Source organism: Copidosoma floridanum, unplaced genomic scaffold, assembly GCF_036245765.1.
Source record: "Copidosoma floridanum isolate Cflo_tuat_1 unplaced genomic scaffold, Cflo_Japanese_pri ptg000013l, whole genome shotgun sequence".
Lineage (NCBI taxonomy): Eukaryota > Metazoa > Arthropoda > Insecta > Hymenoptera > Encyrtidae > Copidosoma > Copidosoma floridanum.
Genome location: NW_028321890.1, coordinates 12,804,666 through 12,820,560, shown reverse-complemented (window position 1 = coordinate 12,820,560; position 15,895 = coordinate 12,804,666). Strand labels below are relative to the sequence as shown.

The 15,895-nt window shown below is 30.8% G+C and overlaps 4 protein-coding genes across 5 annotated transcripts in view; 2 read left to right on the top strand and 2 right to left on the bottom strand.

The window, feature by feature from the left end:
- Window positions 1–1,224, top strand: part of LOC106645908 (RYamide receptor) — a 75,309-nt gene extending 74,085 nt beyond the window's left edge. The window contains exon 5 of the mRNA XM_089590965.1: window positions 950–1,224. Within this exon, the coding sequence (XP_089447091.1) occupies window positions 950–1,146 (197 nt within the window). The 3' untranslated portion in view covers window positions 1,147–1,224. The remainder of the gene's footprint in view (window positions 1–949) is intronic.
- Ipp (inositol polyphosphate 1-phosphatase) lies at window positions 1,106–7,749 on the bottom strand. Its single transcript, XM_014361880.2, has 4 exons — window positions 6,964–7,749; window positions 4,124–4,397; window positions 3,566–3,737; window positions 1,106–2,457 (listed from the first exon to the last, which is right to left on the bottom strand). The coding sequence occupies exons 1-4, from the start codon at window positions 7,174–7,176 to the stop codon at window positions 2,016–2,018; spliced, it is 1,101 nt and encodes a 366-aa protein (XP_014217366.2). The 5' UTR covers window positions 7,177–7,749; the 3' UTR covers window positions 1,106–2,015.
- Window positions 7,750–11,637: 3,888 nt separating this feature from the next.
- Ppox (protoporphyrinogen oxidase) lies at window positions 11,638–13,761 on the top strand. Its single transcript, XM_089590672.1, has 4 exons — window positions 11,638–11,659; window positions 11,716–11,733; window positions 12,052–13,148; window positions 13,348–13,761. Exons 1-4 carry the CDS (start codon window positions 11,638–11,640, stop codon window positions 13,669–13,671), a joined length of 1,461 nt encoding a protein of 486 aa, XP_089446798.1. The 3' UTR covers window positions 13,672–13,761.
- Window positions 13,276–15,227, bottom strand: Taf13 (TATA-box binding protein associated factor 13). 2 transcript variants are annotated; one of them, XM_014361883.2, is made up of 5 exons: window positions 15,065–15,227; window positions 14,798–14,970; window positions 14,352–14,589; window positions 14,169–14,270; window positions 13,276–13,696 (listed from the first exon to the last, which is right to left on the bottom strand). In XM_014361883.2, exons 2-5 carry the CDS (start codon window positions 14,822–14,824, stop codon window positions 13,692–13,694), a joined length of 372 nt encoding a protein of 123 aa, XP_014217369.1. In that variant the 5' UTR covers window positions 14,825–14,970; window positions 15,065–15,227; the 3' UTR covers window positions 13,276–13,691. The 2 variants fall into 2 exon arrangements, with proteins under 2 accessions (XP_014217369.1, XP_014217368.1); XM_014361882.2 differs by lacking the exon at window positions 13,276–13,696 and having other exon boundaries at window positions 13,833–14,270.
- Window positions 15,228–15,895: the final 668 nt, after the last annotated feature.

Below are 15,895 nucleotides of genomic sequence, written 5' to 3'. Positions count from 1 at the left end.
ATTGCTGGATACCTTTCAATTTTTAGTAGATATTCAATTTTTGTTATTGGTTTTTTAGTTATTTTCTAATTTAAAAAAAAATTCTTTAAATATCTAAAAAATGTTACTTTTAGATAATTTATAATAAAAAGTCTGAGAAATCTGTAAATTTTCTACGTAAAACAGCATTCCTATAAGTATATAAAAACATCAGATATTATGTGGATGTGTGATGGGGGTGCTTATAGACATATATACTTACTCAATCAGTTGTATTTTTCCAGAATTTAACTGGTGGATTTCAATGAAACTGTAATTTTTGTATTCTAAGGTATCCGTCACTATTTTACAATTAAATTTTAATTTAATTAAATTTTTTATATTGCTTGATACCTGTCACCACTGAATTTTATCTTGATTTTATTGGTTTTGTAAAATCAATATCTCTGTTTCAGGATAATCTATTTAAAAACTTTTATAAATGCACTACTTCAATCAAATTATTAATAATCCCAGCTAATATTGGAGTTGTATTTTAATTTGACCTCAAACCTTCTTTTGTCTGCTAATTTTAAGTATTAACTCCATTGATTCGGCAAAATCAAAAGGTTGGCAGTCTGTGAATTACAAGGCATTATAAAAATAAGTCTGTACCCTAAAACTCATAAAATCTAGAAATGGCTAGAACAATTGGCATTAACAATTATAAAAATTACAAATGTTACATACTTTTTCTCAACAAAATACTTATTCTGATATTGTATGAGTAAAAAATTTACAAAAGTAAAAACAAGTACTTAAAACACAACAATTAGATCAATAAAAGAGTTGGTTATTTTCTAATAAGAACCAATATATATTTACAAAAATTTATCAACGTTACATATATTGCAATCATTCACTTGTTTAATATGTACATGTATTTAGTAAATTATAAGTTTGAAAGTAATGACGCATTGTAATTTTTAAGGTGGCAATGGACAAAACAATTCCAGTCTTAAACGAGTCAACACTTGCACATCATACGTCAGCGTACCAAAACGAATTAATAGTACTAAATACCTAGGCAGAAGCGCTAGCGTTAATTACAACAATCCCTCGAGAGCTTCCACACCGAGTCAACGGCATTTCATTCATCTTGAAACTCAAGCAGAAGAATCTGTGTAAACGTGTATAATAAGAATCAATGTTGTACTTACTTTATTTGTGATATATAAGAGCTTATAAAGGAATCAGTAAAATAAAGTACAGTTATCGATTTTTTCTTAACTTTTCATAATTTATTTTAAACATTAAGACTTACAGTTTATTAAACAAAATAAATACCATATCACATCAAGAGATCCACAATCATCACATGTAAATTGTACAACATATTTTTATAAATTCGCAATGTATAGGGTATATTGATTGAAACACATTTTTTAAACGTGCACAATTAAATAAGTATCTTAACAGTTTGTTTTCAGACATCCCAAGTAATACAAAATATTATCATTCATGATTTTAGTATGCACTTTAAACTTAGCAAATGGGTTCCAACTAGACTTCAAAGTAACTTTTAGTTAGCACGTGATGTTGTACATTACCCAAACGTATTGTTTGCATATCAAGTTATCTTATTATATTTTAAATCATGATATTAACACTAACGTAAATTGTGAACGTTTCAGTTATTTTTCTAAAGTATATATCTCTTTCAATGCGTGCGCGGCAAATAAATTATTTTCACCAATAAAAATCCAAAATAATTTAAATGACTAATAAAATTGATGGAATTTTATTAACTAACAAGACCAATTTTATTGACTAATGAAACCAAATAAGCATATATTGATCTAAGAAATATGGCAAAACGTGGGGTATGGCGAAAATCTGTTTTCTATACTTGAAGTACATTTTCCCAGTAAGAGATCAAAATGTAAATCCTTTACTGTCAACAGCATGGCTTTACATTTGGTATATATATATGTATAACATTTGGTATTTATAACATTTAAAGTGTGTCCCTCTCATAAAATTCGTTTAAGTTTTCATTAAAAAATATTTAATAAATCATCCAAAGTTTTCTTTTTTTTAAAGGCGATTAATCCACCTTCGTTACAAACTTTCGTATCAACGTGGGAATACCTTATAATAGCATCACAGTAATCCACACCGCTTGTAGATTTTTCGAAATCAACAAGACCTCCACCTTGTGATAGTAATATTGAATGTGGACCGCATACATCCCATCGATATGTCGAATTTTTGGAGAGCAAATAAGCATCTGCTTTGCCAGAAGCAACACTTATCAATTTGTAACCCGCGCCCGCAGCTTCTATTATTTGAAATTGAGCTTCGCTTAACTTCGACTTTATACTTGGGTTTTCGGATCTACTGATCAAAACTATTTTGTTTTTATTGTCTTCTTCGTTGTGGATGGAACAACATGAAGAACTGCCATTTGAAAATCCCCAGTAGCAGGTACCTTTCCACCTAAAAAATACATTTTTCAAGCATTCTAGAAAAAAATGCAATTTATAAATCTTAAACAAGGTTCTTAGAACTTTTTTCTGTTTTTTACTCAATTACTTGTATGAAATTCGGATTAAAAACAAGTTAGAGAAAACTTCTACCTCAGGACTCTAAAGGGACAATCTGGAATTGGCAAACTTTAACTCTAAGCTGTTAGACGTTTGTTACAAGAATGTCACTTCAATTTATTTGTTTACAATGAATGTTATAAAATAATATGTACATTTACCTTTCTACAAGATGTACACAAATTTCAGATCCAAATGTTAAAAAAAAAAAATTTTGAGAAGCAATTTAGTTTGAAAGAATTATGTCACATTGCATTGGAGCACAGCTGTTCTTTTACATATTTAATGTCATATGTTATCAAAAACAGTTGCAGAATTATTTTAGGATCCTAAAATACTAACCACTTGTTGCAAGAATTTCTCTATAAAAAAATTTTTTTTTTTTTTTGTTTGTTCTAAATATAAATATGATAAATCAAAACAATGCTCTCGAGCTCCCTTAAAGTTCATGAGCACTAAGTTTACTCATGCTCTTTGTTAAAAAATGTAATGAAAGGAAAATTTTTATGACATACGACCTTTTTTACATGTAAAAATTTTAATTATATGCTGCAACGCAATGAGATACAATTTTTTTTCGTTAAATTGGATCTAAAATATTTTGATTGAAAATTTTTTACATCTTCTGGTAAGGTAAATACCATGTAGTTCTAAAAAAGTTTAGATTTTTAAAAATTTGTAGTAAGCTTTGAGTGACTAGTTATAAAATTTAATAAAATTATAACTCAATTCAATGATTATAGAAATTGACACTAAATAACTTCTTAAGCTTATACCTTAAGCTTGAAGAAGAAAATCGTAAGTAAATCTTTAGCACAAAACATTACCTCCCAAAAATTTAAAGCAAAAAATCTTTATTAATTCATTTTTTTTTTTTTTTAAGTAACTTAAATACTATCACGTTGGAAAACGATTTTTTTCTATATTAATTCGAGGTATTTCAAGAAAATTATAAATAAATGTCTAGAATTAAATCTTACTACGACCACTTGTGCACTTACTCTGTTCCGTTTTCTTGTGTGAAAAAGGGTTGATTAACGACTCCCATAACAGGTAGACCAGAACTTTTGAAATAAGCTCCAATAAGTACAGTAACGCAACGCAACCCGCTCAAGTGTAACCCTGTTGTGTCGTCAATGACTTCACCACCGTTTATATAGTCAGCAGTCGAATCTGTGAAATAATTTATGATTTCATCGTTAAAAACTTAATTTTTCACTAAAAAAAGAAAAAAAAAATCTACAATCGGTAACCTTAAGCGATTTCAATCGTTTTTAATTTTATACTAGGGTTTCGCGAGCCAACCCCCTCTCAGTTAATAACAAGTATTCAATTTTCCGATTTTGTTAGAACAGTTGAATAATTTGCTACTGTAAAATATACAGTTTTAATTTTTACTCAATTCAATGGGTTCAACTACTAATTATTTAATCTCATTTTCAAATTTACGCGCCCAACACCCGTCTCGACCAATCACAGAACGAATGAACCGATGGAAATCAAAACTTATAGGTAGGATACAACATTTACATAATTTTTACTGAATTTTTATGAATTACCTATGGGATCAATCCAAATACCGAGATCTGATATATCTACTTCGAAATCCATAGGAACGTTTGTACTGTCAACTGGAACATCCGACATCTCTATGTCCCGGTGAACTTCTTTGGAAAGTAGTTCGGCAACTGTTTCGTCGTCATCCAAAACTTTTTTTAGTAACTCTGCCGTTTTTTGTAAGCTGGAACAAATCTCGACTGTAATTGTCTCGCCCAGCGTATTGCTGAAAACGTTGTTCTCTTCTCCTCTGACAGCACCAGTCAATTCTGGAAACTGAGAGTAAAACCAGTTCAGGATGTGATGAAAAATTAATTATACCTCAAGTAGCGTATACGTATTTATTGGTTAATTACGTTATAAATTAATTATACTGTAACAAATAAAGTGTATAAAACTAACAAAAGTCAACCTGAAAATAGTGTTAGAACGCAATTGTTAATCTAATTAACTTTTTGTTTCTCAGCGTTCACATCGCATGTACAATGGCTATCACAAACTCCACAAAATTTTCGTTGGTAGTACTACAATTTCTCATATACAATTATTAAAATAATCATCACAAATTGTTGATGTTTTTTAATAGCAAATATTTATAGAGTCTTATCAATTTATATTCTTTAATCAGAAAATTTTCATGTGGGGTGGTTGCGACAAAAAATCTGACGTTCAAATCCGATTCGGATCAGTATTTCTGATCCATTTTTGATTTAAAGTGTGCGCAGCTTTGGAATCAAAAACATCCCACAATGTCGTCTGCTTGCTGAGATCCATTCAATTCGTTTTCAGTTTTATAATAATTACATTGAATAAAAGGGGATTTAGTGCACAGATAAACTTTTATGATGTGAATTAAAAAGATTTACAGTTGAAAAATTCGTAAAGAGGAAGAGAGTAAAGCTGATTAAATAAACGTTTTGAAGGATATGGAATGGGATGCAAAAAAATAATCAAGCATCGAGTAATTGCAGGATATAAAATATTTTGAAGATTTTTATACACGTTGATTTATACGTTAGTATCAACCTACTTGTACTTGAACAGATTTTTTGTTAAAATAATTTAAAGTTGTTAAATCCCAACTCCTATGTCAAACAAAATAGTACTTAAAAACAAACATAATGCTAGAATAGAAACTTTTGATACGTCTATGGACAAAAAAACTGGCAAAAAAATACTAGCAAAATACATTTAAACGGTGATGTTAAAAAAATGTAATTTCATACTTAATAATAAAATAATAAGTTTTGCGATACATTTTTTTTTTGTATACGCGACTTTTTTAGTAAATCAGATATTGCTATCAAGCTAGGTCTATGTAGGATCTACTTATACATCAATTTTCAGATGTTGAATGTGCTGGTCCGGTTTGGATCCTAAACTGCGTACTCTCCGTCCAAAGACTCCCTCGATCCATCCCAGATCAGAATCTGAAGTTCATTTCTGTTCGGGTCAGTTTGAGTAGGTGTTTTGGGTAGTGTGGAGTTTGAGGGACAGTGTTTTTTTTGTTTTTTTCAAAATATTTAGAAAAAACAACTGCAGATAAGAAACACTCGTGGATCGAAATTTTTTTACATATTTCATAGAAAAAAATAACACGAACGAAACAATAAATCCTGGGTAAATTAGTGATCCAGTGGAAGGTTATTTTATTCTGAAAAACGAATCGTACACTGAATCGGCTAAACGCAACGTAGGCATCTCCCGTAGTATCTACAGTAACTTTTAATCCGTTTATCTGTATTAAAAACTCTAAGCTACTGAATATTTTTCTAACTGGCTGAAATCGTATTATTATCAATTATATAACTAACTGGTGATATTGTTAATAAAATGGTGAAGATAACGATCGAAATGAATAATTATATTAATAAAAATGATTTCGTTTCTAGACTTGTAAAAATTAGAAAAATCAATTGCTCGTGACAAAAATGATGTTATCTAATGAGAAATAGCAAGGAAAGAATACTTTAAACTGAAAAAATATCTCAATATATCATTACATGAGGTTTGTGGTATCAATCAGTAAAAGGTAGCAAAAAAAACTTTAAAATATCAGGTTGAAGAAGCCATTAAATTTCAAGGAGTTGTGTTTAATGTCATAAAATTAAAGTATTGAAAAAATAATGAACTAAAAGAAACGTTTCTAACTAAAAAGTTCTATATTACAATTACCTCACAAACTCTGAACTCTTTTCTAAACTTTTTTCTGAACTCTCTATTAAAAATTATCAAGATTCACAATAACATTTAGCCAAGCTTAAATAGTATGTTCAAGTTATAGTTGCAAAATTATATCTTCAAACAAAATTATATTCTGTATTGTTAGTTTAAACAATAATTTGGGAATATTAAGGACTGGCAAACGAGTACCGCGAATTTCTCTAATTTTGTGGAGTAGAACATGGGAAAAAAATTTGGAAAAATCAATTACAACACTCAAACTTAAATATTTTTAAACAATTATAAAAGGACGATTTAAATGAGATTTGAAATATATTCGTATTTAATTTAATAAAAAAAAAATTCTGCAAATAGTTTTGTATTTAGTTGAGTTAATTTAATTTTTTCAAGCCCTATGGCATTTTGTACATAAAATACTTTTTTTTATTTGTTTCATTCAAAATACAACATTTTTTAAACTTAAGGCTTTTTACAGCGCGTTTTTAAAATTTTTTTATAAAAATATTTCCGATGTGCGTTGAAATTAACCTATACACTTGCAATTATTGTTTAAAAAAATTATTTCGTACACCAACTAAAGCTCTGCCAGTGATGTATGGGCGTAAAAAGCTCTTATGCTTCAGACGAAATGGCATTGGTCGTAAAATGTACATCTCACCTCCAAGCCAATGTCATGGCGAATGGTTTCTTGAATCAAAACGTCGGCCAATGTTTTGAAGTCTTGAAAAAACCGTGGATTCTTCTCGTCGGTCGACTTTTCCTGAACGAGCAGGGCGAAAAGTGCCTTGTCCTGCCTGCAAACCCTCGCGATGTTCGCTGCCTTTTCCGAAACCCTCAACAAAACCCTCAAGAGCCTACTCGCGTCCTTCATCTTCAAGCGGATACCGGAGCGAGAAAAAGCTCTCTCTCTCTTCCACGAAGTAAGTCAGAAACGCAACTGTCGTGATTTCACCTTTAACGCCAAAGTTGAATCCATACGAGGGCAACAACGGCTCTCTTGTGTAACGTCGACGTAATTCTATTAGGAGCTTGAGCCTCGATTGTCACGCTGCCTCAATGCGCCATTGTCATTCGGAGACCCGTCCATACACAGTCGCGCCGGCAAATGTCACATTATGCATTCTATTCACGATTTTTTTTTCTTCTTCTCCTCCCTCCTCGTTTTCCATCACAGTGTGCCATACTCTTGAATCCGAACGAACTCCATAATGGCCATGCTGCGTACTTTCATAACTTTGCACTTCTGAGTGATACGCTTAATCTCGATAAACGCGAGGAATGAGTGCAGAATGAAAGCCAGGCGATTTCGTCACGGCGTGTCGAAGCCTCGCGCAAGTACAATACACGGCTGTCGGTGAACGCACCGGAAAAAGACTTCTATGTGTGCGCCTGCAAGCTTCGAGGGAGCTTTGGTGCTTCGAAGTTTGGAACCTACAGGCGTTCGCCTTTTTGAGATCTCCAGGGCATCGCGGTCCGATAATTAGGCACTTTTTTTAATGTAGTTCACTCGCGGCAAGCACAAACGACTTCTCTCTGCAACCTATACGTGTGCCTGTTTTTACCCAGGGACACGGATCGTTTCGTCTACGTCGTTATCGAGCAACTGTATGCACGCGCATGCGCGTTTTCATTTCCCGACGTTTTCCGATCGTCAGTTTTTAAAGGGAAAATGCCAGCTTCGAACATTTCACAGTTACGGAAACTCAATTAGCTTGCATCGGGGAGAATAGTGCGCTCAATCTCGATTCTGAGTTTTAAGAATATTTTTACCATGCCCAGAAAAAAAAAACAAAGTCTTTTTTGGCATTTTTTTGTATTCCTTTCTAGTAATCCATTATTATGCATTAATTTTTGTGCTATTTTACTGTTTTTTCATGGAGGACGATATTTATCAGTCGAGAACAAAGTTGGCTGAAAATTTTGCATTTCAAACTTACTTTCATTATCATACATACATACATTACCTCATAATAGAAGTAATACAATTTTTGTTGCACTAAGTATTATAATGTTTTACTAAAGTTATATTTTAACTTCCCCAAAATTTGCATACATAACTGTAGTACATGTCTGACCATTCGGAGAAAACAACTACAGCAATAATTGCTGTGAAATTGTACATGGTAATTTCGAGATAACATATAAATACAGGAATTTTCAGTATACGACTACAGAAATAGTTATTTTGAAAAGAAAGAAAATCGTAGTAAATCACAATAACAGTCCTAGTAACTAGCTTGGTGGCTCAACTTTACTTTCACGGTAAAAATTGAAAATTTTTTTCTCCGTTATATGTATGTATTTGTGTATCTAAGCGAAAATTTTATTAATGTATTCATTAATTTCTATATTCTTACGCAGATTTTTACATTCTCTTACAATCTTCTTTCTTACACCATTTTTGCTTAGAGCTAACTACCCCTTAATTTTATAGATCACATCTCACAAACAATCATTTTTTTATAATCTCTTATGAACATAAATCCGTATTCAAACTATTTTCCCCATATTTTAATAATCTTACTTATACTTATATCGTATCAAATAGTATTGCACCGTCAGATATCGCCCTGCACCGGTCCTTGACTTAGCTATAGATAAATATTTTAATGAATAAAAAACAATAACGATAATAAGATTTATAAAAAGTAATAAAATTTAATAAGTAATATTCTTCCTTATTATCAGTTACTGTATTATCATTTTTTTTTTTTTTTTTTTTTTTTTTCATCATAATGTCATTCTAGTAACATGGAGAAAAATTGTAAAAAAAAATCTTTCATTGATACCCAAGCAAAAATTGTTTTAACGAATAAAAAATAATATAAATTATTAAAGTCCATACTTTAGACAAGTAATAAAATGTAATAAGTAATATTATTTTCTATTATAAGTTATTTGTTTTTTTCCTCATAAATGTTATTCTAAAAACGTAGAGGAAAATAGTTAATTGAAAGAACTTTTATTGTTAATTATCACTATGCAATACTTAACTTTTAAAATTTATCGAAAACTAATAGTTATTAATAATTGTAATTAGTAGATTATTTTTATTCATGAGATAAACAAAAATAATCAAAAATAATAACATTTGCAAGCAGTTATAGTACCAATCGATTTTGCCAAAAAAATAATAACTAATAATAAGTTTTTGAAATTCTAATACTAACTTGTGACAAATTATTGTGAATAATAAGATTTATTAGTTATCTCAAACGTAGACTTTATAAATGGTTATTATTATTTTTTTTTAATCATGTAATTTAAAATACTTATTACCAAATAATGGAATGAAATTATTTCTGCTTGGGTAAAAGAGATTTTTTTCAGCTCTGGATTGAATTAAATTTAAAAAATGAATCTTGTAGATGACGAAAATTTCCATTAATATAAGTCAAGTCTAGATCTTTACACAGTCTGGCTGAGTAAAATCTGAGTAAAATAGCCCGTTCAACATGTAATGAAACTACATTCCTAACATGTAATGAAAAAAAAATAAATGCTCAAAATCCAAATTTTTTTTTTTTAAGCTGAAGCCATATGGTTACGGATAAGAAATTTGAGATTTTGTTTACTCAGTTGTAATTGATGTTATTAAAAAATATTTTTTGTCCAAACACTTAATTTCTTGCATTTTAATGCTGCATCTACGAAAGTCACTTTGACTCGTTCACGTTAAACATAAGAATTATCGAAATAATCGCATACTATACATCCCAAAACAACTTGATGAAAATTATTATTACTATATTATACTAAAATAACAAAGGTAATTGGAGTCTTTCAATACCATTTGGAAAATTTACAGTAAATGTAAATATTGACTTGCGGACAATTACTGTACTTTTGAATCTTACTACTTACGCGCATACATTTATGTTATACTAGCAGCCCCCCGTCTCGGCTTCGCCCGAGACTTGCTAAATGGAACACCGTTGTGTGTTGACATGTAATGTAAAACATTTTAAGTTAGAAATTTTACACATATTCCTGACACATCTCAGAACAAAAATCTTATTATTAAAAAACATATTTGTTCGCAATCGCTGCCCAAGGAGCAATTGAAGGAAAGGCTTCATTAATAACGTTCATTATCATCATTGATTGTTATAGTACTATCCGTTGTTGACATTATTTGCTAGCAAAGACGTATCTTCTTATATTAAAAGTTTAATGGCCTTAAAGTGAAGCCTCAATAGCATTGGCAACTGGCCACTGGCTTACATTTAATTCGGTTTTTGCCTCAAACGAGCGTTAATTTTAAATGTATTTTACCATCTGAAATTTCGTGGTATAATTTATGATATTGGTTGAGACGAATCCTGTCATTTTCAAAGCGAACAAATTTTAAAATTAAGTTTTCAGAGAATAAAGTAAAAAAAAAGAAAAAAACAAACAAAATTAGTAGGATATTTACTTGCATCAGATAAAAAATTTGTTAAAAAATTATTTCTCTAAGTAAATTTTTGAAAAATTTTAAAAAGTATTAGGATTTAGTGATGAAAGTTCGATGGTAGGCGCGCAGAGGGCAGAGCCCCCTGGTACTTTTAAAACTCTGGAAAATGTTTCAAAACGTGATGTATGTTTTTGAGTCCTATAAACGTATTCCACTTGATTGTCGAAGATATTTTACAAAAAATTTATCAGATAATGTACTTATTAGAATTGAAGCCTTAAAAAGTCTATGAATAAACAAATCCGTTTAATTTCTGAATATTTTAATAACATATTACTTGTTCAATAACAGCTTAACAATATACAGTGCGGTATATCATGTAAAATTATTACCTTCTAAAAAGTTTCTCTGTAGCCTACAACTACGATTTTTGCCTTGCAAAAAGTTAATGTGAGCTTCTGCGAAAAAATTCAATTTCAATTCATCTTTCGGTGAATAAAATTAAGATAAAAAACCGTGAGCACAAAGTTGCGCACGAAACTCTTAAAGCTTAACTGTTAGGAATTATCGATTTGATTGTAAGCTTTAAAACTTTTTTGAAAAATTTTTTAGTTTAAAAATTGCTAAGAATTATTGTCTGTTTCGTCAAGAAAATCTACGGTATTACGCGAAATATTGATCAACTCAAAATCAAATTTCTGTTAAAGGGGTCCATGTTAAAATGCAAAAGTTCAATGACCTGATACATTTTATTATTTATATTGTTTGTAGAAGAAAAAAACTTAAATAGCTGCCACTCAGAACTAAACTTTTTTTGATTCAAATAAACGCGCTGTTAAACGACACAGTGTGACCAACCACATCACTAGTGACATCTTAAGTCACTATAAATACACAAACTACCAACAGGACTAACCAATAAGAACTAAAATTCCCATGTACATCCAACCAGAGATAAGTAGTTTTCTTATTTCTAAAATTGTTTTTACACTAATTATATACGTACTAATAAAGGACAGATTTTTTATACAGGTATTGTCATTTTTTTGTAAGTGTATTTGATTAACTAAAAATATTCGATTTTGGCTTCAATGATAAATAATCAAACAAAAAATACTTTAGTCTATCTACCACTGATTATGCTTAATTAGTTTGAATTTTTATTATTCATATTTTTTCTTAAAATTTATATTCATAAAAATGCTTTAGTTTTTATGTTATTTTTGAACAGGTAAAAAATTATGTCAGACTATGACTTGCATATTTTTTTTCTTTTTGTTTGTGAATGCCAGATACCAATATTTGTTAAAATTGCTTGAGATTTCAGATCCAAAATGACTGCAATTTTAGGCGGAGGAATATCTGGTTTGAGTGCTGCATATTACTGCCTTGAAAATCCAAAATTAGGATCGATTGCTTTGTACGAAGCATCGAATCGTCTTGGGGGATGGATAAAGAGTAAAGAAACACCCTCGGGACACATATTTGAAAAAGGTCCACGAACTATTCGACCCGGAGGACTTGCTGGAAAAAATACACTTGAACTAATAGATAAACTAAATTTGACCAACAGAATTATTTCAATCGACAGAAATCATCCAGCAGCTCGGAATAGATTAATTTATGTAGACAAGCAATTGCATGTTCTACCAAATTCATTGACTAGTCTGTTCAAAGTCAACAAACCTTTCGACAGACGTCTAATCTCAATAATATTGAATGATTTGAAAGCTCCAAAGTCACCCAAAGAAGATGAAAGCATTTATAGCTTTGTTGAAAGAAGATTAGGAAAAGATGTTGCTGATTACTTGATAAGCCCAATGATTTGTGGAATCTGTGCTGGTGATGCAAAGAAAATTAGCGTCAATTTTCTCTTGAAGCCTATTTTCAAACTTGAACAAAAATATGGCTCCATTACAAAGGGTGTACTGTTGAATCAGTTAAAACAATTTTTTGATAAAACGTTCAAAACTTCAAAAAAACAAGATTTGGGCAAAACTAAAGATTGCCAGTTAACAGAAAGATCTCAGAAAGAAAAATGGTCGGTATGGAGTTTAACGGGTGGACTTGAACAACTTCCAATTATGTTAGAAAGTCACATAAGCTCCAAGCCCAATATTCATTTAGAAAAGGAAGCATTATGTGATCAAATAACGTTTAAACAAGATGCAGTTGAATTATCAATAAACGGAAAAGTAACAGAACATCGTAGAATTATTTCTAGTTTGTCAGCAAAAAGTCTTGCTCCCCTGTTAAAAAAACAGCATCCAAAATTGTCAAAAGAACTTGAAGAAATACCATTTGCTACAGTAGCAGTTATTAATCTTCATTTTCCAGGCAATGTCTTACCAATGAAGGCTTTTGGGTTTCTTGTTCCACCACAGGAAAATCTACCAATATTGGGAATGATTTTTGATTCCTGTATAGTTCAATACAGTGAAAACACAGTAAGAACCATTTAAAATTTTAATAAAAAACAAATAGCTTAAAAATTTTTTATGAATTGACTTGACATAAAATTACAGTTATATAAAATAAAAGTACAATATCTATAAATTAGAAAATAATGCAAGTAATATAGATTTACAAAATTTATCACATCCACTTCCTTGTTTTGTAATACTTACAACTTGTATTACCTTACAGGTACTAACAGTCATGATGGGTGGTGCTTGGTTTGACAAGTATTTCGGCAACAGTCCAACACAAGATGAGATTCTCTCAATTGCTGTGAATCACGCGAAAAGTATACTTAATATAAAACAAGATCCTGTAGAACATGATGTATCCATCTTGAAAGATTGTATTCCTCAATATGTTGTTGGTCACAATCAGAGGCTCCAGAGGATCGATAATTACATTTCTGCTCACAAGATCCCCATGGTACTTTGTGGTTCGTCGTACAAAGGAGTTGGTCTGAACGATGTTATTCTGTCAGCAAAAGAAGCCGTATCTCACATTGCTTCGTGACTTGAAAATCAACTCACAACTCAAGCTGCATGAAATTATGCACATTTTTTATTAGTTATCTTGAAAGTATAACTTTAAACTCAAAGTAAAACAAAGAGATTGGACTCTTTATTTGTATATAGTGCATGTTTTTTGTGAAAAAAAAATAAGACTATGAACTGTTGTAAATTAAAAAACTGTCATATATTGTAAGATATTATAAATATAAAGTTTCTTCTACAAACAAAATTAACTTATAATTAAACAACCTCCTATGTATGCACAATTATACTTATAACTTACAAAAACTTGAATAAAGGGAAATTTTCATGCTTTATAGGAAACTGAAATAATGAAATAACATGCATTTTATGTATTCTCTTGGATTTACAAATCAAGTCGATGATGTAAGGAAACTAATTATTGTATTGTGATTAAAGTGCTGTGATATTTTGAAAAACGCAATACTCGACGCAAGCACTAATCCAAAATTACGTTCTCTCACTGGGTGACATTACCTGCATATTTAACTTCATCGAAAGCTTTTCTTGCTTTCTTTAATTCTTCGTTCATTGTCAAGAGATCTTTAACCCTAGCATACTTTCTTGAATCTTTCCTCACTAAAAAATATCACCATTGCAAATGAAAAGTCATTAAATATTACAGTAGCATGAAAGTAGATGTTATTCTTCATAAATTACCCAGAAAAACGATATCTTCCACTTGAACTCTTCCAGTTCTGCCGATTTCCATTGCTCGATGCGTCATTTCGGTAATGTACTCTATAACGAGATCCTCCAATAGATCAACACTCTCCGTGTAAGGATTTTGATCGTCTCCAAAACCATACATCATACAACGAAGCTCTTTCGAGAAAAGCCTTTTCCTTGCACTGGTCAAACTAGCTCCAATGGGCATTTCACTCTCCTCATCCTCAAACTAAACACATGATAGGAACAGATTGATAAATTTATTGATAAAATTTTTCATTATTCATTATTGGATTTTTGATAGACTAACAAAATTCCTGGTTTATATATGAATTGATTAACACGAATCTAATACTCTTAGAAATAATCCAAAGAAATCAGAACTAATTGCAACAAAGTCACGATTTTAGGTTATATATGAATTTGGCTTGTCTCACCTGTTCAAAAGCTTCTTCCTGTGCCATTATTCGTTTTTCATATATTTGCCCTTCAATGATATAAAAAACGTAGTATACAAACCAAGTGAAGTGTAAGTGGCTCACGATACAAAAATCCTCTCCTCGTCAATCAAATTGCTATTTTCTAGCAGAGTTTAACTTGATTTTAGAATCTGAAATTCAAAATAGACCCTAATTTTATTACTACTTTTTTGTGTATACATAACATTTTAGTTTACCAATGTTTATAGTGATATTTATGCATACACATCAAAGGTTTTAAAACTCCGGTCAGCGTGGGCGAGTCGTTAAATCAAGTGTGCAGGTGTAAAATTAAACTATAATAAAAGAAAATCAGTATTAACTTGCAAAAAAGCGAGGCAATGACGTTATGTCGGTTTATGTACTGTCACAGATCACAGTTGCCTTGTTGTTGTCTGCTTGTTTTGATACTTTTCGCCCCCCCCCTTTTTTCAGTGCAAGCGTCGATTCGATTAAATGTAAGTCGATTCATTTTCGATCGACTTGAAATGGGGTTTTAAATTTTACTCATATTTTTCTTATAATTTCAAAGACCGAAGCATAATATCATTTTCTGGGCCCCGTTGTAAAGAATTTCCCTATACTAACGTAATGTACGTATATAACATTGCGAGCTACTGACAAAAATAGAAGCGTTACGGATAACATAAAAGCGTCGTAAAATCGAGACTCTTGCTCATCAAATGAAATTAATCTTTGCATGTACATTACAAGTATATTTTAACTCATCACCTCTTCCGACGTCTGAGAATTGATGACCAAATGCTTTGCGAAGATATACATCCTTTATCGTTACGGGGTCTTAGTTTTTATTTTGGGGAGACTAATTCGTGAGCCTATAGGGCTGCCCTGATACAATGGGTCGATTGGATTCGAATGGAAATCGTTAAAAAAAAATTTTTTTTTGGTCACGCGTATCCATTATGCCATCCTCCATCGAAGTGATTGATTTAAAAACTGATTTTTATGAGTAGAGGAATCTGTTGATAGAAATCTATATATTATATATTGTAGAATTAAGACTTTTTCATTAACGGAGACTCGAACCTAGGAGCT